This window comes from Rhinatrema bivittatum, chromosome 4 (genome assembly GCF_901001135.1).
Source record: "Rhinatrema bivittatum chromosome 4, aRhiBiv1.1, whole genome shotgun sequence".
NCBI classification, from domain to species: domain Eukaryota; kingdom Metazoa; phylum Chordata; class Amphibia; order Gymnophiona; family Rhinatrematidae; genus Rhinatrema; species Rhinatrema bivittatum.
In genome coordinates this window covers 483,179,753-483,204,971 of record NC_042618.1, presented here as the reverse complement: position 1 = coordinate 483,204,971, position 25,219 = coordinate 483,179,753, and the positions used below count along the sequence as shown (strand labels likewise).

General features: G+C 51.4%; 1 protein-coding gene across 3 annotated transcripts in view; it reads right to left on the bottom strand.

The window, feature by feature from the left end:
• PTPRO (protein tyrosine phosphatase receptor type O) overlaps window positions 1-25,219 on the bottom strand; it is a 187,256-nt gene that overhangs the window by 51,895 nt on the left and 110,142 nt on the right. The window contains exons 1-5 of one of the 3 annotated variants that reach the window (XM_029597367.1): window positions 22,819-22,863; window positions 22,438-22,558; window positions 19,957-20,025; window positions 17,043-17,126; window positions 8,843-8,878 (exon numbers count right to left, since the gene is read on the bottom strand). The exons of 1 other annotated variant lie outside the window; for it this stretch is intronic. In XM_029597367.1, coding sequence (XP_029453227.1) covers window positions 8,843-8,878; window positions 17,043-17,126; window positions 19,957-20,025; window positions 22,438-22,550 — 302 coding nt within the window. In that variant the 5' untranslated portion in view covers window positions 22,551-22,558; window positions 22,819-22,863. Of the gene's footprint in view, window positions 1-8,842; window positions 8,879-17,042; window positions 17,127-19,956; window positions 20,026-22,437; window positions 22,559-22,818; window positions 22,864-25,219 lie in introns of those variants that run through there. One more of the 3 variants, XM_029597368.1, reaches the window with a different exon arrangement.

The following is a 25,219-nucleotide window of genomic DNA, read 5'->3' as shown; positions in this document are numbered from 1 at the left end:
GCAGAGAGGAGAAATGAGAGTGAGTCTTACACAAAACCTTTCCTTCATACAAATACGCTAGAGAGTGGCCCTTCTACACACACACACACACACACACACAGAGAAAACCTTTCCTTCATACAAATACACTAGAGAGTAGCCCTTCTATACACACACACACACACACACACACACACAGAAAACCTTTCCTTCATACAAATACACTAGAGAGTAGCCCTTCTATACACACACACACACACACACACACACACACAGAGAAAACCTTTCCTTCATACAAATACACTAGAGAGTAGCCCTTCTATACACACACACACACACACACACACACAGAAAACCTTTCCTTCATACAAATACACTAGAGAGTAGCCCTTCTATACACACACACACACACACACAGAGAAAACCTTTCCTTCATACAAATACACTAGAGAGTAGCCCTTCTATACACACACACACACACAGAAAACCTTTCCTTCATACAAATACACTAGAGAGTAGCCCTTCTATACACACACACAAACACACACACAGAAAACCTTTCCTTCATACAAATACACTAGAGAGTAGCCCTTCTATACACACACACACACACACACACACACAGAAAACCTTTCCTTCATACAAATACACTAGAGAGTGGCCCTTCTATACACACACACACACACAGAAAACCTTTCCTTCATACAAATACACTAGAGAGTGGCCCTTCTACACACACACACACACACACACACACACACACACACACACAGAAAACCTTTCCTTCATACAAATACACTAGAGAGTAGCCCTTCTATACACACACACACACACAGAAAACCTTTCCTTCATACAAATACACTAGAGAGTAGCCCTTCTATACACACACACACACACACACACACAGAAAACCTTTCCTTCATACAAATACACTAGAGAGTAGCCCTTCTATACACACACACACACACACACAGAGAAAACCTTTCCTTCATACAAATACACTAGAGAGTAGCCCTTCTATACACACACACACACACACAGAAAACCTTTCCTTCATACAAATACACTAGAGAGTGGCCCTTCTATACACACACACACACAGAAAACCTTTCCTTCATACAAATACACTAGAGAGTAGCCCTTCTATACACACACACACACAGAAAACCTTTCCTTCATACAAATACACTAGAGAGTAGCCCTTCTATACACACACACACACACACACACACACAGAGAAAACCTTTCCTTCATACAAATACACTAGAGAGTGGCCCTTCTATACACACACACACAGAGAAAACCTTTCCTTCATACAAATACACTAGAGAGTGGCCCTTCTATACACACACACACAGAGAAAACCTTTCCTTCATACAAATACACTAGAGAGTGGCCCTTCTATACACACACACACAGAAAACCTTTCCTTCATACAAATACACTAGAGAGTGGCCCTTCTACACACACACATACAAACACACACATACACACACACAGAAAACCTTTCCTTCATACAAATACACTAGAGAGAGGCCCTTCTATACACACACAGAGAAAACCTTTCCTTCATACAAATACACTAGAGAGTGGCCCTTCTATACACACACACAGAGAAAACCTTTCCTTCATACAAATACACTAGAGAGTGGCCCTTCTATACACACACACACAGAGAAAACCTTTCCTTCATACAAATACACTAGCGAGTGGCCCTTCTATACACACGCACACACAGAAAACCTTTCCTTCATACAAATACACTAGAGAGTGGCCCTTCTACACACACACACACACACAGAGAAAACCTTTCCTTCATACAAATACACTAGAGAGAGGCCCTTCTATACACACACACACAGAAAACCTTTCCTTCATACAAATACACTAGAGAGTGGCCCTTCTATACACACACACACAGAGAAAACCTTTCCTTCATACAAATACACTAGAGAGTGGCCCTTCTACACACACACACAGAGAAAACCTTTCCTTCATACAAATACACTAGAGAGTGGCCCTTCTACACACACACACACACACACACACACAGAAAACCTTTCTTTCATACAAATACACTAGAGAGTGGCCCTTCTATACACACACACACAGAGAAAACCTTTCCTTCATACAAATACACTAGAGAGTGGCCCTTCTATACACACACACACAGAGAAAACCTTTCCTTCATACAAATACACTAGAGAGTGGCCCTTCTACACACACACACACACACACACAGAAAACCTTTCTTTCATACAAATACACTAGAGAGTGGCCCTTCTATACACACACACACAGAGAAAACCTTTTCTTCATACAAATACACTAGAGAGTGGCCCTTCTACACACACACACACACACAGAAAACCTTTCTTTCATACAAATACACTAGAGAGTGGCCCTTCTATACACACACACACACACACACACACACACAGAAAACCTTTCTTTCATACAAATACACTAGAGAGTGGCCCTTCTATACACACACACACACAGAAAACCTTTCCTTCATACAAATACACTAGAGAGTGGCCCTTCTACACACACAGACACACACACACTCACACAGAAAACCTTTCCTTCATACAAATACACTAGAGAGTGGCCCTTCTATACACACACACACACACTCACACTCACACACACACACACACACACAGAAAACCTTTCCTTCATACAAATACACTAGAGAGTGGCCCTTCTACACACACAGACACACACACACTCACACACACACACAGAAAACCTTTCCTTCATACAAATACACTAGAGAGTGGCCCTTCTACACACACAGACACACACACACACACACACACAGAAAACCTTTCCTTCATACAAATACACTAGAGAGTGGCCCTTCTATACACACACACACACACACTCACACTCACACACAGCCTTTATATTCATACAAATATGCAGGAGAGTAGCTCTTAGAAAGAAAAACACACACAAAAGACTGAGCTTAATATGGGCACATAAGAAATTGCGATACTGGGTCAGACCAAGGGTCCATCAAGCCCAGCATCCTGTTTCCAACAGTGGCCAATCCAGGTCACAAGTACGTGGCCAGAAACCAATGTTCAATACGTATCCTGCTGTTAGAGCTGAGGACCCAGCTCAGCTGGGGAACCGCCAAGGGAAGAGTCCAGGTCTCCAGGGCAGACTAGACTAGGGAATCTTCGGCCTATACCAGCCACCTTCCCCACAGGTTGAGCCCTTAGATGCTGGTGGCTAGCAGGACTTAAACAAGGGCTGAGACCGAAGGCTAAAGCTGGACTGGAATCCAGAGTGGAGAGGAACAAGCTCAGGTGAAGCTGAACAGGCCTGGGGATATAGGGCTGTAGGCTGTTGTCTGGTGGGTCTGGAGCTCAGGCAGGAACCAAAGTCAGGGGTGAAACGCTGGAACAAGACAGAGGTTACTAATACTGGCAGCCTTGGGACAGGAGGCTAGAGAGCCAGGGAGCAAGCTCAGGACAGGAGGCTTGAGAGCCATGGAGCAAGCTCAGGACAGGAGGCTTGAGAGGAAGGGAGCAAGCTCAGGACAGGAGGCTTGAGAGGCAGGGAGCAAGCTCAGGACAGGAGGCTTGAGAGCCAGGGAGCAAGCTCAGGACAGGAGGCTTGAGAGTCAGGGAGCAAGCTCAGGACAGGAGGGTTGAGAGGCAGGGAGCAAGCTCGAGACAGGAGGCTTGAGAGCCAGGGAGCAAGCTCGAGACAGGAGGCTTGAGAGCCAGGGAGCAAGCTCAGGACAGGAGGGTTGAGAGGCAGGGAGCAAGCTCAGGACAGGAAGCTTGAGAGCCAGGGAGCAAGCTCGAGACAGGAGGCTTGAGAGCCAGGGAGCAAGCTCAGGACAGGTGGCTTGAGAGGAAGGGAGGAAGCTCAGGACAGGAGGACAGGAGCCTTGAGAGCCAGGGAGCAAGCTTAGGACAGGAGGCTTGAGAGGCAAGGAGCAAGCTCAGGACAGGAGGCTTGAGAGCCAGGGAGCAAGCTTAGGACAGGAGGCTTGAGAGCCAGGGAGCAAGCTCAGGACAGGAGGACAGGAGGCTTGAGAGCCAGGGAGCAAGCTTAGGACAGGAGGCTTGAGAGGCAGGGAGCAAGCTCGAGACAGGAGGCTTGAGAGGCAGGGAGCAAGCTCAGGACAGGAGGCTTGAGAGGCAGGGAGCAAGCTCAGGACAGGAGGCTTGAGAGCCAGGGAGCAAGCTTAGGACAGGAGGCTTGAGAGGCAGGGAGCAAGCTCAGGACAGGAGGCTTGAGAGGCAGGGAGCAAGCTCAGGACAGGAGGCTTGAGAGGCAGGGAGCAAGCTCAGGACAGGAGGCTTGAGAGCCAGGGAGCAAGCTTAGGACAGGAGGCTTGAGAGGAAGGGAGCAAGCTCAGGACAGGAGGACAGGAGGCTTGAGAGCCAGGGAGCAAGCTCGAGACAGGAGGCTTGAGAGGCAGGGAGCAAGCTCAGGACAGGAGGCTTGAGAGCCAGGGAGCAAGCTCAGAACAGGAGGCTTGAGAGGAAGGGAGCAAGCTGAGGACAGGAGGCTTGAGAGCCATGGAGCAAGCTCAGGACAGGAGGCTTGAGAGCCAGGGAGCAAGCTCAGGACAGGAGGCTTGAGAGGAAGGGAGCAAGCTGAGGACAGGAGGCTTGAGAGTCATGGAGCAAGCTGAGGACAGGAGGGTTGAGAGCCAGGGAGCAAGCTCAGGACAGGAGGCTTGAGAGCCATGGAGCAAGCTCAGGACAGGAGGGTTGAGAGGCAGGGAGCAAGCTCGAGACAGGAGGCTTGAGAGGCAGGGAGCAAGCTCGAGACAGGAGGCTTGAGAGCCAGGGAGCAAGCTCAGGACAGGAGGGTTGAGAGGCAGGGAGCAAGCTCGAGACAGGAGGCTTGAGAGGCAGGGAGCAAGCTCAGGACAGGAGGCTTGAGAGCCAGGGAGCAAGCTCAGGACAGGAGGGTTGCGAGGCAGGGAGCAAGCTCAGGACAGGAGGCTTGAGAGCCAGGGAGCAAGCTCAGGACAGGAGGCTTGACAGCCATGAAGCAAGCTGAGGACAGGAGGCTTGAGAGGAAGGGAGCAAGCTGAGGACAGGAGGCTTGAGAGGCAGGGAGCAAGCTCAGGACAGGAGGCTTGAGAGCCATGGAGCAAGCTCAGGACAGGAGGCTTGAGAGGCAGGGAGCAAGCTCAGGACAGGAGGCTTGAGAGGCAGGGAGCAAGCTCGAGACAGGAGGCTTGAGAGCCAGGGAGCAAGCTCAGGACAGGAGGCTTGAGAGCCAGGGAGCAAGCTCAGGACAGGAGGGTTGCGAGGCAGGGAGCAAGCTCAGGACAGGAGGCTTGAGAGCCAGGGAGCAAGCTCAGTACAGGAGGCTTGAGAGCCATGAAGCAAGCTGAGGACAGGAGGCTTGAGAGGAAGGGAGCAAGCTGAGGACAGGAGGCTTGAGAGGCAGGGAGCAAGCTCAGGACAGGAGGCTTGAGAGGCAGGGAGCAAGCTCAGGACAGGAGGCTTGAGAGCCATGGAGCAAGCTCAGGACAGGAAGCTTGAGAGGCAGGGAGCAAGCTCAGGACAGGTGGCTTGAGAGACAGGGAGCAAGCTCAGGACAGGAGGCTTGAGAGCCAGGGAGCAAGCTCAGGACAGGTGGCTTGAGAGGCAAGGAGCAAGCTCAGGACAGGAGGCTTGAGAGCCAGGGAGCAAGCTCGAGACAGGAGGCTTGAGAGCCAGGGAGCAAGCTCAGGACAGGAGGCTTGAGAGGCAGGGAGCAAGCTCAGTACAGGAGGCTTGAGATCCATGAAGCAAGCTGAGGACAGGAGGCTTGAGAGGAAGGGAGCAAGCTGAGGACAGGAGGCTTGAGAGGCAGGGAGGAAGCTGAGGACAGGAGGCTTGAGAGCCATGGAGCAAGCTCAGGACAGGAAGCTTGAGAGGCAGGGAGCAAGCTCAGGACAGGTGGCTTGAGAGACAGGGAGCAAGCTCAGGACAGGAGGCTTGAGAGCCAGAGAGCAAGCTCAGTACAGGTGGCTTGAGAGGCAAGGAGCAAGCTCAGGACAGGAGGCTTGAGAGCCAGGGAGCAAGCTGAGGACAGGAAGCTTGAGAGCCATGGAGCAAGCTCAGGACAGGAAGCTTGAGAGGCAGGGAGCAAGCTCAGGACAGGAGGCTTGAGAGCCATGGAGCAAGCTCAGGACAGGAAGCTTGAGAGGCAGGGAGCAAGCTCAGGACAGGTGGCTTGAGAGACAGGGAGCAAGCTCAGGACAGGAGGCTTGAGAGCCAGGGAGCAAGCTCAGTACAGGTGGCTTGAGAGGCAAGGAGCAAGCTCAGGACAGGAGGCTTGAGAGCCAAGGAGCAAGCTGAGGACAGGAGGCTTGAGAGCCAGGGAGCAAGCTCAGGACAGGAGGCTTGAGAGGCAGGGAGCAAGCTCAGGACAGGTGGCTTGAGAGGCAGGGAGCAAGCTCAGGACAGGTGGCTTGAGAGGCAGGGAGCAAGCTCAGGACAGGAGGCTTGAGAGCCAGGGAGCAAGCTCAGGACAAGAGGCTTGAGAGGCAGGGAGCAAGCTCAGGACAGGAGGCTTGAGAGCCAGGGAGCAAGCTCAGGACAGGAAGCTTGAGAGCCATGGAGCAAGCTCAGGACAGGAGGCTTGAGAGCCATGGAGCAAGCTCAGGACAGGAAGCTTGAGAGCCATGGAGCAAGCTCAGGACAGGAGGCTTGAGAGGCAGGGAGCAAGCTCAGGACAGGAGGCTTGAGAGCCAGGGAGCAAGCTCAGGACAGGAGGCTTGAGAGGCAGGGAGCAAGCTCAGGACAGGAGGCTTGAGAGGCAGGGAGCAAGCTCAGGACAAGAGGCTTGAGAGGCAGGGAGCAAGCTCAGGACAGGAGGCTTGAGAGCCAGGGAGCAAGCTCAGGACAGGAGGCTTGAGAGCCATGAAGCAAGCTGAGGACAGGAGGCTTGAGAGGCAGGGAGCAAGCTCAGGACAGGAGGCTTGAGTGGCAGGGAGCAAGCTCAGGACAGGAGGCTTGAGAGGCAGGGAGCAAGCTCAGGACAGGAGGCTTGAGAGCCAGGGAGCAAGCTCAGGACAGGAGGCTTGAGAGCCATGGAGCAAGCTCAGGACAGGAGGCTTGAGAGCCATGGAGCAAGCTCAGGACAGGAAGCTTGAGAGCCATGGAGCAAGCTCAGGACAGGAGGCTTGAGAGGCAGGGAGCAAGCTCAGGACAGGAGGCTTGAGAGCCAGGGAGCAAGCTCAGGACAGGAGGCTTGAGAGGCAGGGAGAAGCTCAGGACAGGAGGCTTGAGAGGCAGGGAGCAAGCTCAGGACAGGAGGCTTGAGAGCCAGGGAGCAAGCTCAGGACAAGAGGCTTGAGAGGCAGGGAGCAAGCTCAGGAAAGGAGGCTTGAGAGCCATGAAGCAAGCTGAGGACAGGAGGCTTGAGAGGAAGGGAGCAAGCTGAGGACAGGAGGCTTGAGAGGCAGGGAGCAAGCTCAGGACAGGAGGCTTGAGAGGCAGGGAGCAAGCTCAGGACAGGAGGCTTGAGAGCCATGGAGCAAGCTCAGGACAGGAAGCTTGAGAGGCAGGGAGCAAGCTCAGGACAGGTGGCTTGAGAGACAGGGAGCAAGCTCAGGACAGGAGGCTTGAGAGCCAGGGAGCAAGCTCAGGACAGGTGGCTTGAGAGGCAAGGAGCAAGCTCAGGACAGGAGGCTTGAGAGCCAGGGAGCAAGCTGAGGACAGGAAGCTTGAGAGCCATGGAGCAAGCTCAGGACAGGAAGCTTGAGAGGCAGGGAGCAAGCTCAGGACAGGAGGCTTGAGAGCCAGGGAGCAAGCTCAGGACAGGAGGCTTGAGAGGCAGGGAGCAAGCTCAGGACAGGTGGCTTGAGAGACAGGGAGCAAGCTCAGGACAGGAGGCTTGAGAGCCAGGGAGCAAGCTCAGTACAGGTGGCTTGAGAGGCAAGGAGCAAGCTCAGGACAGGAGGCTTGAGAGCCAGGGAGCAAGCTGAGGACAGGAGGCTTGAGAGCCAGGGAGCAAGCTCAGTACAGGTGGCTTGAGAGGCAAGGAGCAAGCTCGAGACAGGAGGCTTGAGAGCCAGGGAGCAAGCTCAGGACAGGAGGCTTGAGAGGCAGGGAGCAAGCTCAGGACAGGAGGCTTGAGAGGCAGGGAGCAAGCTCAGGACAGGAGGCTTGAGAGCCAGGGAGCAAGCTCAGGACAGGAGGCTTGAGAGCCAGGGAGCAAGCTCAGGACAGGAAGCTTGAGAGCCATGGAGCAAGCTCAGGACAGGAGGCTTGAGAGCCATGGAGCAAGCTCAGGACAGGAAGCTTGAGAGCCATGGAGCAAGCTCAGGACAGGAGGCTTGAGAGCCAGGGAGCAAGCTCAGGACAGGAGGCTTGAGAGCCAGGGAGCAAGCTCAGGACAGGAGGCTTGAGAGCCATGGAGCAAGCTCAGGACAGGAGGCTTGAGAGCCATGGAGCAAGCTCAGGACAGGAGGTTTGAGAGCCATGGAGCAAGCTCAGGACAGGGGGCTTGAGAGGCAGGGAGCAAGCTCGAGAAAGGAAGGGATAGGGAAGCCACAAGGTATACAGAGACAGGGGGCCAAGCAAGGAGCTGAGCAGACTCAATGACAAGGCACGGAGTGTAGACAGAGGCAGGGATTTGCCAAGTCATGAGGTCACCAAGACTAAAGCTGAAATGAGGGTAGGCACAGTTCCCAGAGGTCCTCTGGTGGTTGGGAGGCTGCATGACAAGCAGAATCACAATACTTGTTGCTTATCCCAGGAGAGTGTGACACACGCACACACACACACACCCGCACACGCACACACGCGCGCACACACACACACACGCGCACACACACACACACACACACACATGACCTAGAAACATTTTAGATGTGAGATGAGAGACGTACTTGGTCACTTTTCTCTTCTTTAGGCCATTTTTGTTCCTAAAATACAAACCAAAACTGGTCTTTACACATTTTGGCAGATTAATTTTACTCAGCCCCATCTCACCTTGAGAGACCTTCACGCCCTCACTGTGAGCCCCCGTTTACAGAAACCACCACCTTCTCACACTCCTCACTGCGAGAGATCTCCTCATATCCCCACTCACAGCCACTCTCACACCCCTCACTGCGAGAGATCTCCTCTCAGTCCCACTGAGACCCTCCCAGAGTTACTCTCTCACATCCCTCACTGTGAGTAACCCCCTCATACCCTCACTCACAGTCACTCTCCCACCCCTCACTGCGAGAGAGACCCCCACTCCCAGTCACTCTCACACTCCTCACTGCGAGAGATCTCCTCATACCCCCACTCACAGCCACTCTCGCACCCCTCACTGCGAGAGATCTCCTCACAGTCCCACTGAGACCCTCTCAGAGTTCTCTCTCACACCCCTCACTGCGAGAGAGATCCCCACTCACAGTCCCAAATGGGGTCAGATGATTAGCGTCCCCTCCCACTTAATATTCAGTTAGGGGGTTGAGTTATAGGCTGAGACCTCTCTGTATTTCCAACAGGGGTATTTGCTTTTAACTAGCAGGAAGCTCCCACGTATGGCGTTGTAGGTCATCATTGGCTTGGAGTGTTTTCTGGGTCAGATCAAAGACCCACCGAGGCCGGCGTCCTGTCTCTGACAGTGGCCAGGCCGGGATCACTGAGAAGTACCCGAGAGATCCGAATAATAAAATCTGTTCCATAAGTAAGAGGTGGAGACCCCCAAGTCTGTCTGACTACCAATTATATAAATCTGCCCTCCACAAACCCAGCCTTCACCACCTGCTCTAGCAACAAATTCCACAACTTGACTGAAAATAATATTTTCTTAAATGTGTTTTACGTCTATGGCTTGCTTGCTTCCCAACATGGAGCTGCAATTGGACTGAGTAATTCACAGTAGCACTGAATGTTTCATGGTGATTTAATTTGATGTTCTGCTATGCACTTAATTGATTTACTGTTATGCTGACTGCATTTAATGATCGATTTCTTGTATTATCTTGGCATGTATTTATATAATTTGAGACATATTTGATTCATGCTTATTGATGTATTTCATTTTTTACTCTTTGTTACGCACATTGAGAACTGAATATACATTTATATCCTTTTGGGAAATTGCGATATCAACAGACAGTATCTCACTGCCTTAAGACTATTTTATAGGGGAATGCAGATAAGAAGCAGGAACCTCATATGAGCCCAGAACGTGCCATACTGGGTCAGACCTATGGTCCATCAAGCCCAGCATCCTGCTTCTGCCAGTGGCCAATCCGGGTCACTAATAGGGAGATCCCTTCCCTGGTGCTCACTCCCAGAAGAGGTGGAGACACCCAAGTCTAGGTGGCTAAAAACTGTTAGTGGACCTGTCCTCCAGAATCTCATCCAAACATTTTATAAACTCAGATATACTACTAATCTTTACCACATTCTCTAGCAACAACATTCCCCAATTAATAGAATTTTGACTGAAAAAATACAATTACCACAACTGCAAATCCCCATCACACGGTGCATCCCACAACAGCACTTGCCATCATGCAGTATTTACCACAGCTGCAATCCCCATCACACGGTGCATCCCACAGCAGCACTCGCCATCATGCAGTATTTACCACAGCTGCAATCCCCATCACACGGTGCATCCCACAGCAGCACTCGCCATCATGCAGTATTTACCACAGCTGCAATCCCCATCACACGGTGCATCCCACAGCAGCACTCGCCATCATGCAGTATTTACCACAGCTGCAAATCCCCATCACACGGTGCATCCCACAACAGCACTCGCCATCATGCAGTATTTACCACAGCTGCAAATCCCCATCACACGGTGCATCCCACAGCAGCACTCGCCATCATGCAGTATTTACCTCAGCTGCAAATCCCCATCACATGGTGCATCCCACAGCAGCACTCGCCATCATGCAGTATTTACCACAGCTGCAATCCGCATCACACGGTGCATCCCACAGCAGCACTCGCCATCATGCAGTATTTACCACAGCTGCAATCCGCATCACACGGTGCATCCCACAACAGCACTCGCTATCATGCAGTATTTACCACAGCTGCAAATCCCCATCACACGGTGCATCCCACAGCAGCACTCGCCATCATGCAGTATTTACCTCAGCTGCAATCCCCATCACATGGTGCATCCCACAACAGCACTTGCCATCATGCAGTATTTACCACAGCTGCAAATCCCCATCACACGGTGCATCCCACAGCAGCACTCGCCATCATGCAGTATTTACCACAGCTGCAATCCGCATCACACGGTGCATCCCACAGCAGCACTCGCCATCATGCAGTATTTACCACAGCTGCAATCCGCATCACACGGTGCATCCCACAGCAGCACTCGCCATCATGCAGTATTTACCACAGCTGCAATCCCCATCACACGGTGCATCCCACAGCAGCACTCGCCATCATGCAGTATTTACCACAGCTGCAATCCCCATCACACGGTGCATCCCACAGCAGCACTCGCCATCATGCAGTATTTACCACAGCTGCAATCCCCATCACACGGTGCATCCCACAGCAGCACTCGCCATCATGCAGTATTTACCACAGCTGCAATCCGCATCACACGGTGCATCCCACAACAGCACTCGCCATCATGCAGTATTTACCACAGCTGCAAATCCCCATCACACGGTGCATCCCACAGCAGCACTCGCCATCATGCAGTATTTACCTCAGCTGCAAATCCCCATCACATGGTGCATCCCACAGCAGCACTCGCCATCATGCAGTATTTACCACAGCTGCAATCCGCATCACACGGTGCATCCCACAACAGCACTCGCTATCATGCAGTATTTACCACAGCTGCAAATCCCCATCACACAGTGCATCCCACAGCAGCACTCGCCATCATGCAGTATTTACCTCAGCTGCAATCCCCATCACATGGTGCATCCCACAACAGCACTTGCCATCATGCAGTATTTACCACAGCTGCAAATCCCCATCACACGGTGCATCCCACAGCAGCACTCGCCATCATGCAGTATTTACCACAGCTGCAATCCGCATCACACGGTGCATCCCACAGCAGCACTCGCCATCATGCAGTATTTACCACAGCTGCAATCTGCATCACACGGTGCATCCCACAGCAGCACTCGCCATCATGCAGTATTTACCACAGCTGCAATCCGCATCACACGGTGCATCCCACAACAGCACTCGCCATCATGCAGTATTTACCACAGCTGCAAATCCCCATCACACGGTGCATCCCACAGCAGCACTCGCCATCATGCAGTATTTACCTCAGCTGCAATCCCCATCACATGGTGCATCCCACAACAGCACTTGCCATCATGCAGTATTTACCACAGCTGCAAATCCCCATCACACGGTGCATCCCACAGCAGCACTCGCCATCATGCAGTATTTACCACAGCTGCAATCCGCATCACACGGTGCATCCCACAGCAGCACTCGCCATCATGCAGTATTTACCACAGCTGCAATCCGCATCACACAGTGCATCCCACAACAGCACTCGCCATCATGCAGTATTTACCACAGCTGCAATCCGCATCACATGGTGCATCGCAGAGCAGCACTCGCCATCATGCAGTATTTACTAGGGATGTGAATCGTTTTCCATATCGTCTTAACGATAGAAATCGTGTGGCAGGGCAAGAAAATCGTCTTAGGCACGATTTTTTAGTTAAAAAATCGTTAAAAATCGTTTTTTCCGATTAGTGCGCACTAACTGGGAGTTAGTGCGCACTAACTGAAAATGATACAATTTGACACTTTTCAGGTCAGTTAAGGTCAGTTTAGGAATGAATATGTATTCCTATTGGCTGCCCTCTTATTTATTCATGTTACCAAGTTTCCTACTGACAGTATATGGGGGATGGGAAATGGAAACAGTTGGTAGCTTGACAAAACAAGTAATGTGATCAGTCAATGTGACTAGAACTTGTGCCCTAACCCTGATACCAGGGGTATTGTGATCTTCCTGCACACAGTGCCCTATCCCTATTAATACCAGGAGTGTTGTGATCTTCCTGCACACAGTGCCCTATCCCTATTAATACCAGGAGTGTTGTGATCTTCCTGCACACAGTGCCCTATCCCTAATACCAGGGGTGTTGTGATCTTCCTGCACACATCCCGATATCAGGGATAGGGCACTGCATGCAGGAAGATCACAACACTCCTGGTATTAATAGGGATAGGGCACTGCATGCAGGAAGATCACAACACTCCTGGTATTAATAGGGATAGGGCACTGCATGCAGGAAGATCACAACACCCCTGGTATCAGGGATAGGGCACTGTGTGCAGGAAGATCACAATACCCCGGAGGAGTGAGGGTCAGGCAGCTCCCCCCTGTCTGTGAAGCCAGCCTCTCACTAGTAATGCAGGGAGGGAGCTGTCTCAGACTTCACCATCCTCCCCCCCCCCTTACCCACACACCATTCACTAGCTGGGACATGGGGGAAGTCAGGAGTGAGGGTCAGGCAGCTCCCCCCTGTCTGCAAAGCCACCCTCTCACTAGTAATGCAGGGAGGGAGCTGTCTCAGACTTCACCATCCTCCCCCCCCCTCACCCACACACCATTCACTAGCTGGGACATGGGGGAAGTCAGGAGTGAGGGTCAGGCAGCTCCCCCCTGTCTGTGAAGCCAGCCTCTCACTAGTAATGCAGGGAGGGAGCTGTCTCAGACTTCACCATCCTCCCCCCCCCCTCACCCACACACCATTCACTAGCTGGGACATGGGGGAAGTCAGGAGTGAGGGTCAGGCAGCTCCCCCCTGTCTGTGAAGCCAGCCTCTCACTAGTAATGCAGGGAGGGAGCTGTCTCAGACTTCACCATCCTCCCCCCCCCCCTCACCCACACACCATTCACTAGCTGGGACATGGGGGAAGTCAGGAGTGAGGGTCAGGCAGCTCCCCCCTGTCTGTGAAGCCAGCCTCTCACTAGTAATGCAGGGAGGGAGCTGTCTCAGACTTCACCATCCTCCCCCCCCCCTCACCCACACACCATTCACTAGCTGGGACATGGGGGAAGTCAGGAGTGAGGGTCAGGCAGCTCCCCCCTGTCTGCGAAGCCAGCCTCTCACTAGTAATGCAGGGAGGGAGCTGTCTCAGACTTCACCATCCTCCCCCCCCCCCCCCTCACCCACACACCATTCACTAGCTGGGACATGGGGGAAGTCAGGAGTGAGGGTCAGGCAGCTCCCCCCTGTCTGTGAAGCCAGCCTCTCACTAGTAATGCAGGGAGGGAGCTGTCTCAGACTTCACCATCCTCCCCCCCCCCCTTACCCACACACCATTCACTAGCTGGGACATGGGGGAAGTCAGGAGTGAGGGTCAGGCAGCTCCCCCCTGTCTGCGAAGCCAGCCTCTCACTAGTAATGCAGGGAGGGAGCTGTCTCAGACTTCACCATCCTCCCCCCCCCCTCACCCACACACCATTCACTAGCTGGGACATGGGGGAAGTCAGGAGTGAGGGTCAGGCAGCTCCCCCCTGTCTGTGAAGCCAGCCTCTCACTAGTAATGCAGGGAGGGAGCTGTCTCAGACTTCACCATCCTCCCCCCCCCCTCACCCACACACCATTCACTAGCTGGGACATGGGGGAAGTCAGGAGTGAGGGTCAGGCAGCTCCCCCCTGTCTGTGAAGCCAGCCTCTCACTAGTAATGCAGGGAGGGAGCTGTCTCAGACTTCACCATCCTCCCCCCCCCCCCCTCACCCACACACCATTCACTAGCTGGGACATGGAGGAAGTCAGGAGTGAGGGTCAGGCAGCTCCCCCCTGTCTGTGAAGCCAGCCTCTCACTAGTAATGCAGGGAGGGAGCTGTCTCAGACTTCACCATCCTCCCCCCCCCCCCCCCTCACCCACACACCATTCACTAGCTGGGACATGGGGGAAGTCAGGAGTGAGGGTCAGGCAGCTCCCCCCTGTCTGTGAAACCAGCCTCTCACTAGTAATGCAGGGAGGGAGCTGTCTCAGACTTCACCATCCTCCCCCCCCCCCCCCTCACCCACACACCATTCACTAGCTGGGACATGGGGGAAGTCAGGAGTGAGGGTCAGGCAGCTCCCCCCTGTCTGTGAAGCCAGCCTCTCACTAGTAATGCAGGGAGGGAGCTGTCTCAGACTTCACCATCCACCCCCCCCCCCCCCTACCCACACACCATTCACTAGCTGGGACATGGGGGAAGTCAGGAGTGAGGGTCAGGCAGCTCCCCCCTGTCTGTGAAGCCAGCCTCTCACTAGTAATGCAGGGAGGGAGCTGTCTCAGACTTCACCATCCTCCCCCCCCCCCCCCCACCCACACACCATCCACTAGCTGGGACATGGGGGAAGTCAGGAGTGAGGGTCAGACAGCTCCCCCTGTCTGTGAAGCCAGCCTCTCACTAGTAATGCAGGGAGGGGACCTGTCTCAGACTTCACCATTCTCCCCCCCCCCCCCCCTCACCCACACACCATTCACTAGCTGGGACATGGGGGAAGTCAGGAGTGAGGGTCAGGCAGCTCCCCCCTGTCTGTGAAGCCAGCCTCTCACTAGTAATGCAGGGAGGGAGCTGTCTCAGACTTCACCATCCTCCCCCCCCCTCACCCACACACCATTCACTAGCTGGGACATGGGGGAAGTCAGGAGTGAGGGTCAGGCAGCTCCCCCCTGTCTGTGAAGCCAGCCTCTCACTAGTAATGCAGGGAGGGAGCTGTCCTCAGACTGGTATCAGGGTTAGGGCACTGTGTGCAGGAAGATCACAACACTCCTGGTATTAATAGGGATAGGGCACTGTAAGAGATGACTGTAGTAGATTGAATAAAGATCTGATGTTTCTGCTCTCCTCACACCAAACAAAAACAACACACAAGCAGAGAAGCCCTTCTTACAAAGCTGAGCTAGTGAGTTAAGTAGGAGGAAAAGTAAACATACTGGTGCCAGTGTGGCTACTTAAAAAATACACTTACCAACAATCAATTACATATATTTGAACTGTGTACAGTTCCAGCCAGGACCACCTTTCTAAAATGCACAGTGATTGGCAAATTCAACATGCACTAGCATTTCAGGTGCCTGCTAACAAAAATAATAAACAAACAAGTTCTAGTCAGGTGAGTGCTGATCATTACATTACTTTTTTTGTCAAGCTTCCAACTGTTTCCATTTCACATCCCCCCAACCATATTGGTAACATCAATAGATAAGAGCACAGCCAGCCAATAGGAATACATACATACATATTCATTCCTAAGTGACCTTTACTGACCTGGGAAGTGTGAACACTTTGTTTCATTTTCTGTTGGTGTTCGTTAGTTTCCAGTTCCATTTCCCATCCCCCCAACCATCACCTCAGTGGTAACCTTGGTAACATCAATAGATAAGAGGGCAGCCAGCCAATAGGAACACATATTCATTCCTAACTGACCTTCAGTGACCTGGAAAGTGTTTATTTGTATCATTTTCAGTTAGTGCGCACTAAATCGAGTTAGTGCGCTCTAACGGGGAGTTAGTGCTCACTAACTCGATTTAACGATTTTTAACGATAAATCGTTAGAATTTCTATTGTATCGTGTTCTATAACGATTTAAGACGATATAAACATTATCGGACGATAATTTTAATCGTTGAAAAACGATTCACATCCCTAGTATTTACCACAGCTGCAATCCCCATCACACGGTGCATCCCACAGCAGCACTCGCCATCATGCAGTATTTACCACAGCTGCAATCCCCATCACACGGTGCATCCCACAGCAGCACTCGCCATCATGCAGTATTTACCACAGCTGCAATCCCCATCACACTGTGCATCCCACAGCATCACTCGCCATTATACAATATTTACCACAGCTGCAATGCCCATCACACGGTGCATCCCACAGCATCACTCGCCATTATACAATATTTACCACAGCTGCAATGCCCATCACATGGTGCATCCCACAGCAGCACTCGCCATCATGCAGTATTTACCACAGCTGCAATCCCCATCACACGGTGCATCCCACAGCAGCACTCGGTCTCGGGGGTATTGTACCCACAAACATTTCCCTTGCTAGCACAGCGCTCATTGTTCAAATACTCATTTAAGATAGCAAACTCACTTACCAAGGGTTAATATAAAAAGCCAGAAGGTAATCAGTCCAGAGACAGGAGGGGAGCAGAGTTAGGAAAGCAAAGATGCTCCTTCGCCTATCAGCGTTAGTAGAGAGAGACGTGAGGAGAGAAAGAGCAGCGTTACTCCAGCAGCGAGCGGGGGCCTGAGACTGCCCCTTCTTCTGAGACCTTGTAATAAGCTGGCTGTCTGTCTGTCTGTCCCACATTAATAATGATACAACCCCCTCCCAGGGCCATCAATACGGGAGGAGAAGGCAGAGTCCCGTCCAGGATGCCAAGGTGAATGGGGCAAGGGAGGGGCAGAGGAAGAAGAGCAAGCCATGCACTTCTCAGCCCCTTTCCATCTCCCCCCACCCCCCAGACGTGCCCACAGGCTCCCCAGGTTATCCAATAACTGCCCAGCCTGCCAGTCTGGGGGTGCAGTGTCCCAAGCCCTCATTCTCCCCCCCCCCCCCCCCAATACAGCCTGCTGCTCCGCTACACGAGCTCCCTCCTTCACACAGAAACCAGCACTGCTGCAGCGCCTCTTCCAGCCTTCCTTACCCCCGCCCTCACCGCTCCCTGCAGCTCCTGTTTCACCAGTGCAACCTCCTGTGGGTCCTTCATGACCCACCCGAAACCTATGCACTACCAGTAAGTACCGAGTGGCCGAGTGGTCAGAGCAATGGTGCTGAGAGGCAGGGAACTTGCGGTTCAAATCCCAAATCCCCCGCTGAGCTTCGTATCCGCTTGGGCAAGTCCCTGTATCTTCTCCTGCCTCAGATATTCACTTAGTGCCTGGATCACGAAGGCTTTTTCTCCGTAACTTTAAAACGAGCGCCGCTGCATAATTTAATATCCAGCACCGCACATTCGTGTGCTCGAGTCTCCCTTGGGACCTTGTCGGCTTTAATGCGCACCCCTAAGTGGATTTTAAAGCTTGCGCGCAGGAAGGCCATTCCCAGTTTTACCAGTTAGGCCACCAGTTCTCCCAGTCTCTCTCAGGCTCACCCAGGCCCCTCTGGTTCTTCAGCCTGCACTCCCCCCCCCCCAGTTTACCCAGAGCCCTCGCCCTGCTGTTTTAGGCCTCATCAAGCGCAGAAGTAAAGATGCGTGGCTGAGCCCCCCCGTGCGTTGCGGCCGCTGGATTTACAGGGAAACTGTGGCCCCGCCCCGGAACACCCTAACTCCGCCCCTTTTTATTTTCCTTGCACACACACACATATATGCACATAACTTGCAGCTTTTAAAATATTCGTCGCTCACTCGTGTACATGGACCTTTTAACGTGAGCAACGCTTTTAAAATTCACCCCTTTAGATTGTAAGCTCTTTGGGAAAGGGACTTAGTGATGATGCTGTAAGGCACTTTGAGCATTATTTGCAAAGGCAAGTTAAAGATCTTTATTTTTTTTTTAGAAAGGAACCCTATCAGTGCTGAGAGCTCTTGCCTGAGGATTTCATGCTATTCACATGCACCCCATAGGCGCTAATCCCAGCAGCCCATTCAGCAGGAGTCACCAGCCTGCCATTCCTACAAATGATGAGACGCAGAGCAGCAGCAGCAGCACAGACGAGACTCCTGAATGGGTGCATGCAGCGCACAGGCTGGGGCACAGTGCAAGCCTCTGCTCCAATCGCTGCAGCTGGAACGGCAAGGAACCCGGCACCTGGCTGGACTCTGTGTCACTGAGATCCCAGTTACAGCGAGCGCTTTAGGGGAAGGACTGCAGAGGTCCATGGTGGCCTTCTAGCTCTTTCCGTCTCTGTAGCAATCCAGGGAAGGTCAATGTTCAGAAAAGCGCAGGAGGACGAGTTAGCTGGATACTCAGTGGGACCAGTCTGCTGCTTAATATTCTCAGCTGAGGTTATCCAGGTGACCGGCGATATTCACACAGAGCCACACTGAAGGGGCGGCAAGCAAATATTTCTAAATAATGCCTTGTGCTCCTCCCACTAACACTGATGTGGCACTTCTCCCCCTGAATTCAGGAAATGTATCTGCCCTCCTGAGCCACCCCCCACCTGCAAAGCCCTCCGGCAGGGCAGCCTGATCGCACCGTGCTCCAGAGAGCTGGGGGCGAGGGGAGGCTCCTCGGGTCAATGCGTGGGGAGGGGGCACGATGCCCGCTTCAGTTGTAGCTTTTGAGCAGGATGGAGGTGGGGGATGGGGCCTGCGATCTGTTGAAGACGGCCTGTTCGGGTTAAGGGATGACTGTGGATAAGTTCAGACCTGCAGTGGGACCGGACAGACGTAGCCACCCGGCACTGACTTTCTGCGATGCCCGGCTAAGCTCAGGCTGCACCTTTTTCATCTGCATAACCTTTCAGCCGGGTAATAACTTAACCAGGCAGTGCTGGGGCATATTTAACCCCCCGGATTGCTCCAGATAGGAATATTGACCTCTGGGTATCTGTAGCCAGTCCTACAACAGTACAAAATCCCTTCCTAGGAAGTTCCTGGGCTGCTTTTCTCCTTAATGTTGGCAAAGTCTTTTCTTTCTTTGTAGCTGCTCTGGTAGCAAGATCACTGCAGGAAGCTTTACATATTTTCACAGAGTAATTAAACCTTCTGGTAAATGTCTCTTTTCTAATGTGCATGTGGGGGACCCCCTGTTCGCCCACCCTTAGGGTTAGAGAGCCAGGGGACTCGCCAGCGCTTGCAGCACCTCCCCTGAGGATGGCTGAGGTGCTCGATTCTCTGCCTATGTGGGGGAACCCCCTGTTCGCCCACCAGATGGCCCCAGATCCCCACCCCTAGGATTAGACAGTGAGGGGGACTCGCCAGTGGCTTGCAGCACCTCCCCCTGAGGATGGCTGAGGTGCTCGATTCTCTGCCTAAGTGGGGGGGCTAGGATTGGGCTGGGTGTCTTCACGTGACAGCACTTCAATAACTCTTCCCACATCCTTTCCAGCCGGATACTCACCAGTTCTGTGGGAGCTTTCCGTCTTTCTCCAACGAAGCAAAATTAACAAATGTTCCAGCCCCGCATTCCCTGCTAGAAAAGATGGATAAATGTCATCAGTAGGGGATGCTCAGCAGCTGCCAGCTCAGGAGACAGACTGCAGATCCTTCCGGGAGAAATGCTAGCTTTTTAATGATATGTTGGGATTGCATTGACTTGGTACGTTATTGACTGTAACACACTTCAAGAGCCTTTTTGTAGTGAGGCATGGAACAAGGGGAATCGTGGCCTGTTAGAAATGACTATTTATCAGGTATGTCAGTGGCACAGCCTGACACAGGACATGATAAAAACCGTCTTCAGGTCCCCTCTGGCAACAATCATCTCCCAAATCCTTTCCATCTAACATCCACCATGCACATAAGGCCCCCTTTACCCCAGTTTATTCGCGTCTCACATATTCCAAGGTATAATTACAGTTCAGTATATCTGCTCCTGCCAGTAACAGGAACATCCAATAATAATTTCAGCCAGCTGATAGAGAAAAGAAATAGTTAGTTTCCATGCTCTCAGAGATTTGATCAATTCTGCATCATGTCTGGGAGTATTGGGCTGGCTGGGCCTGGGTCCTGTACCTGTAGGTAACATGCATGTGAGGGAGAAGCTGGCGGTGACCTCTGCTTCTGTAGATGATATGCTTGGGAGAGCGGGATAGGGCAAGTGTAAGCATGCTTTGAAAGGGTTTGCCTATGAAGCTAAGAAATAAAATCATTGCAGCACTATGAAATAGCACTGATAGGATTTAAAAAAAATATCCAAGGCTGTTGCAATGCTAGAATATATGCTGAAATGCTAAAGAATATGTAAAAAGTCAAAAGGTACGTTAAGGTTGAACACTGAGTTTCATTTCTACCTTCTGGCTCAATTTACAAGAATTCAATCTCAATAGCATATATGAGATAAAATTATAATGCCAACCAATTAGGAAAATGTCATGCAACAAACAAACTCATTGGTGTGTAAATTACAGGTGGTGACCTATTTAACCTATTGTATCAATAATGTTCTTTGAGACTGCTCTGGAATTGCCTTGCTGGTAATTGCACTCTCCTGGAATATGCCATTTTCTTAAATAAAAATCTTTCTCTTTTAGCTGCCAGTGTTAAGTGTTTATTTACAGCCCACAACACAAGGGTCACTGTATCTGTAGGTAGGATGCTTGAGAGACAAGGACTGGCTGTCTTTTGGGTCTATATCTGTAACGTGCCTGGGAGGGGCTGGGGACTGGATCACTGTATCTGTGAGTAACATGCCTGGAAGGTACAGCGTCTCAAGTTGACTCCCATGGATTGTGATGTGAGAGGTGTATGCAGTGTGATTTTATGGGGGATATAATTTGGGACTACTTTTTGTCAATGAATGTGAGATAATTTGTGACTTGCTACCATGGTTGCAAACACAGACTCGCAAGATGAGCTGTTTAAAGCAATGATAATAATGAAGATGTTTTGCCATGGCCTAGGTTTTGTTACTGCCACTCAGCACACAAAGGATACAACTCTTCACTCTGGGAATATCTGACCAGGTTCCCAGAGGCAGGATGGTACACTGTGGTTTGTGAGGTCTCACTGGACATCCTGGTTTTCTAAGGATGTCCAGTGAGAACCCAAACCACAGCTAAGAGTGTCACACGTAATCTTGCTAACCTGGAGCCCATCTCCTCGGCAGGTGTTGTACTATGGTCACATAGGCTGCTTTAGTCAGTCCCTTGATTGTATCTGCTTTACGTTATTGATAGGAGGTATCAATCAACAAAAGAAGGGGAGGGTTGAGTTTTGCCTGTTCATTCCACTATTCCAAACTTGTATGTAAGGAACAGGAGCACATTACCACAAATTCCTAAAAGTATGAACTGACTGAGATCACCCAACGATGAGTGAAATATCTGACTCATTCAATAAAGGATGGGAAGGTGACATTTTCCACTGAAAAGGAAATTGAAGGATAAGGGTCCTGATTGGATGCTTCAGGGGCGGATGTTTTTTGAGGAAGCAGGAGAAGAGGGTGGCAGATGTCTGGAACAGAAGTGGTGCCCTGACAGAATTCAGGCACATAGGGGGAACAGTGGCAGGTAGAGTATTGCATCAAAGTCACCCTTTGCCATCAAGAGCAGACGGCAGAGGAGACATAGCAAAGAGAAAGTAAGGTGCAAAAGAAGCACGAGCCAGCAACACTGCAGGCCACAGGGTAAGTGGCTCAATTTCCATCCAGCAAGGCCATGCGTACACAGGTAACTGTGAAGTACAAAGCTCGGTGGCCCTGGTGGTGGGAGGGTCAGGGACCCTGTGTGCTCATCTGTGCAGGATGGCAGAGAACCAAAAAGGACTTGGGTAAGGAGCAATCGCCTATGAGCGGTCAAGCTGGGACAGACCCTTAGCACTCACGACGGGATGGGCTATGGGTCTTTTCCATCAGAAATACAGCTGCTGCAGCGCCACCCACCTGGCCATTTGTAGGTGTTTTCGTCTGAGGAGAAGCAAGGTGAGCAGCAGTAGTGCAATCAGGAGAATGCTCAGGATGGCCAGCACGGAGATCACCAGCACCTTCGCATCCATCTCAGCCACTGCAAGAGAAGCATCGCATGCCACTTACTGCTCTGCGCGGGAACTGAAAGGCACCCTCTTTATTTTGTTGTTGATCTATTGAAATATATGTCTGTATGTGTTTAAAATTAATATACAGAGTGTTAAAACAAATCCCATGGGACGGGAGCACAGAAGGAGGGGAGCTGGGAAACAGGAAGTCTGGGGTCCCCTTACCCATCAGTCCCTCATGCAGGAAACGCATTACAGGAGAGTAATAGTGAGGTGAAGAGGGGCTCACCCAGTGTGGAGACGGTGAGGAAGGCAGAAGCACTGTGAGTGCGGTGGCTGAATGCTGCTCACGCCGCAGTTATAGGAAGTGCCTGGGCTGCAGTCCGGACAGAGTCACAGTGTGGGAAGGGACTCGGGAAGATTCCTAAAAACACACACAATGCACTTAGCGTCTTGTTTAGTAACCATGAGACAAGTTTCTAAATACCGTACATTATTGCTCTCTGACCTACTCTCCTGGTCCACTTCCTAGCTCCCTAACCAACATCCACTTTCCACCACACTACCTAATCAACCAACCAACTCTGCCATGTTTCCCCATCAACCAACTCCTTACTACCCCACTCCCTAAACAATCTTCTCCTCTACTCCTGCTCCACATACATACACTGTTCCCCACCCAACCTTATTCTCTGCTCCCTAACCAACATCAACTTTCCACCCCACTCCCTAATCAACCAACCAACCTCTGCCATGTTCCCCATCAACCACTCCTTTACCCCCAATCCCTAAACAATCTTCTCCTCTACTCCTGCTCCACATACATAACTGTTCTCCAACCAACCTTATTCCCTGCTCCCTAACCAACATCAACTTTCCACCCCACTCCCTAATCAACCAACCAACCTTCTTCCATGTTCCCCATCAACCAGTCCTTTACCCCACTCCCCTAAACAATCTTCTCCTCTACTCCTGCTCCACATACATACACTGTACCCCAACCAACCTTATTCCCTGCTCCCTAACTAACATCAACTTTCCACCCCACTCCCTAATCAACCAACCAACCTTTCTGCCATGTTCCCCATCAACCACTCCTTTACCCCCACTCCCTAAACAATCTTCTCCTCTACTTCCTGCTCCACATACATACACTGTTCCCCAAACCAACCTTATTCCCTGCTCCCTAACCAACATCAACTTTCCACCCCACTCCCTAATCAACACAACCAACCCTCTCCTCTACTCCCCCAACATTCTTCTCCTCCATCTCCACCCTCCTCTACCCCATCTCCAGCTCCGCAACCAACCTCCTCTCCTGCAAACCCATCCTCTATTTCCAAACATCATTTCCCATCTCCCACTTCCCTAATTCCCATCCAGCATTCTCTCCTATTTCACATCCACTCTCCTCTCCTGCTCTCCATCCTCTGTTTACAACAGGTCTTCTCCCCATCTCCCACTCCTTCTCACCATCCAACTTTCTCTTCTGCTCCCCCTCCTCTGTTCCCCAATAACCTTTTCCACTGCTCCCTATCTATTCCTCAACCAACCTTCTCCCCCTCCTCTCCTGCCACTGCTCTCCAACCAAATTCCCCACTACTCTGTTGAACCACAGAGTTACTGTGCATAAAGTTACGTCTCTGGGACTTTTTATGGTTTTTTTAGTGTTTATAAAGAGCTAGTGTCCGTGGACTGGAATATAATCCAGAACCCAAACAGTGTTGTATGTTAGAGGAGGGGTCAGTGTGACCTTAGGCAGATCATAAACAGGTCTATGCAATACTTAGATGGTCAGGGACATTATAGAGGCAGCTTGAATTCTCTTATACAAGTCCTGAATACGAACTAGGGTAAAGATCGATTGAAATAAAGGACAACGTGTCCTGCTGAATTACACACTAGGAGATCAGCTGTGAAAACTGCCAGACAGCTTAACTGAACAGATGAATCAGATTGAATATCCAGCCTAACCCTAAGCTGCATTGCCTTGGATACCTGAACTTAGCTGGCTAGTGCTGAGCGATCATACGAAGGTCCTTTCTTTCAACACACCCCCTCCATCCTGTGGACTGCGCAGCCCTCTCCTCTCTCTATCAAACTCTCCCTCTTGTCCAATGTTAAAAAAAACAATTGCGGGCTGATACCATCTCCCGCCCACTATCCCCCAAATGCTCCCAAAGCTGAGCCAGCAAGAGGACACTGTCTTAGCCCCTACTGGCTTTGCGTCCAGCATTGCTCTGGCTACAGGAGCAGTAGTCACCATTGCCCTGAACAGCAGGGCATGTGCCAATGGAGCTGCCCTGCAGGAGCTGGTAAGAAGGATGTTCTCAGTGCTGCCTGCAACGTGACTGAACGGTAACTGTAACCTTTCCATCACCCTCCTGACTGGGGTCCAGCGGCCAGCATGAGACATCAAAAGTAATCTAGCCACACCTTCCTCCAGCCACAGAAGGGTCACTGATGTTTTGTGTCTTGTTCACAGAGCAAAACAGAGACTTTGGTGGAACGGGGTCTACAGCAAGAATACAGGGACTTTAAACATGGATTTCCAGGACACCTCAGACCCTCCCCCGAGGAGCATCTCATCCTGCCACGGCAGTCACAGCATCTCTCAGACCCCCCAAAAAGAGATCTCCTTCTGCTATGACAGGCATGGGATGTCTCATCTTCTCCTCCTCCAATGGTGC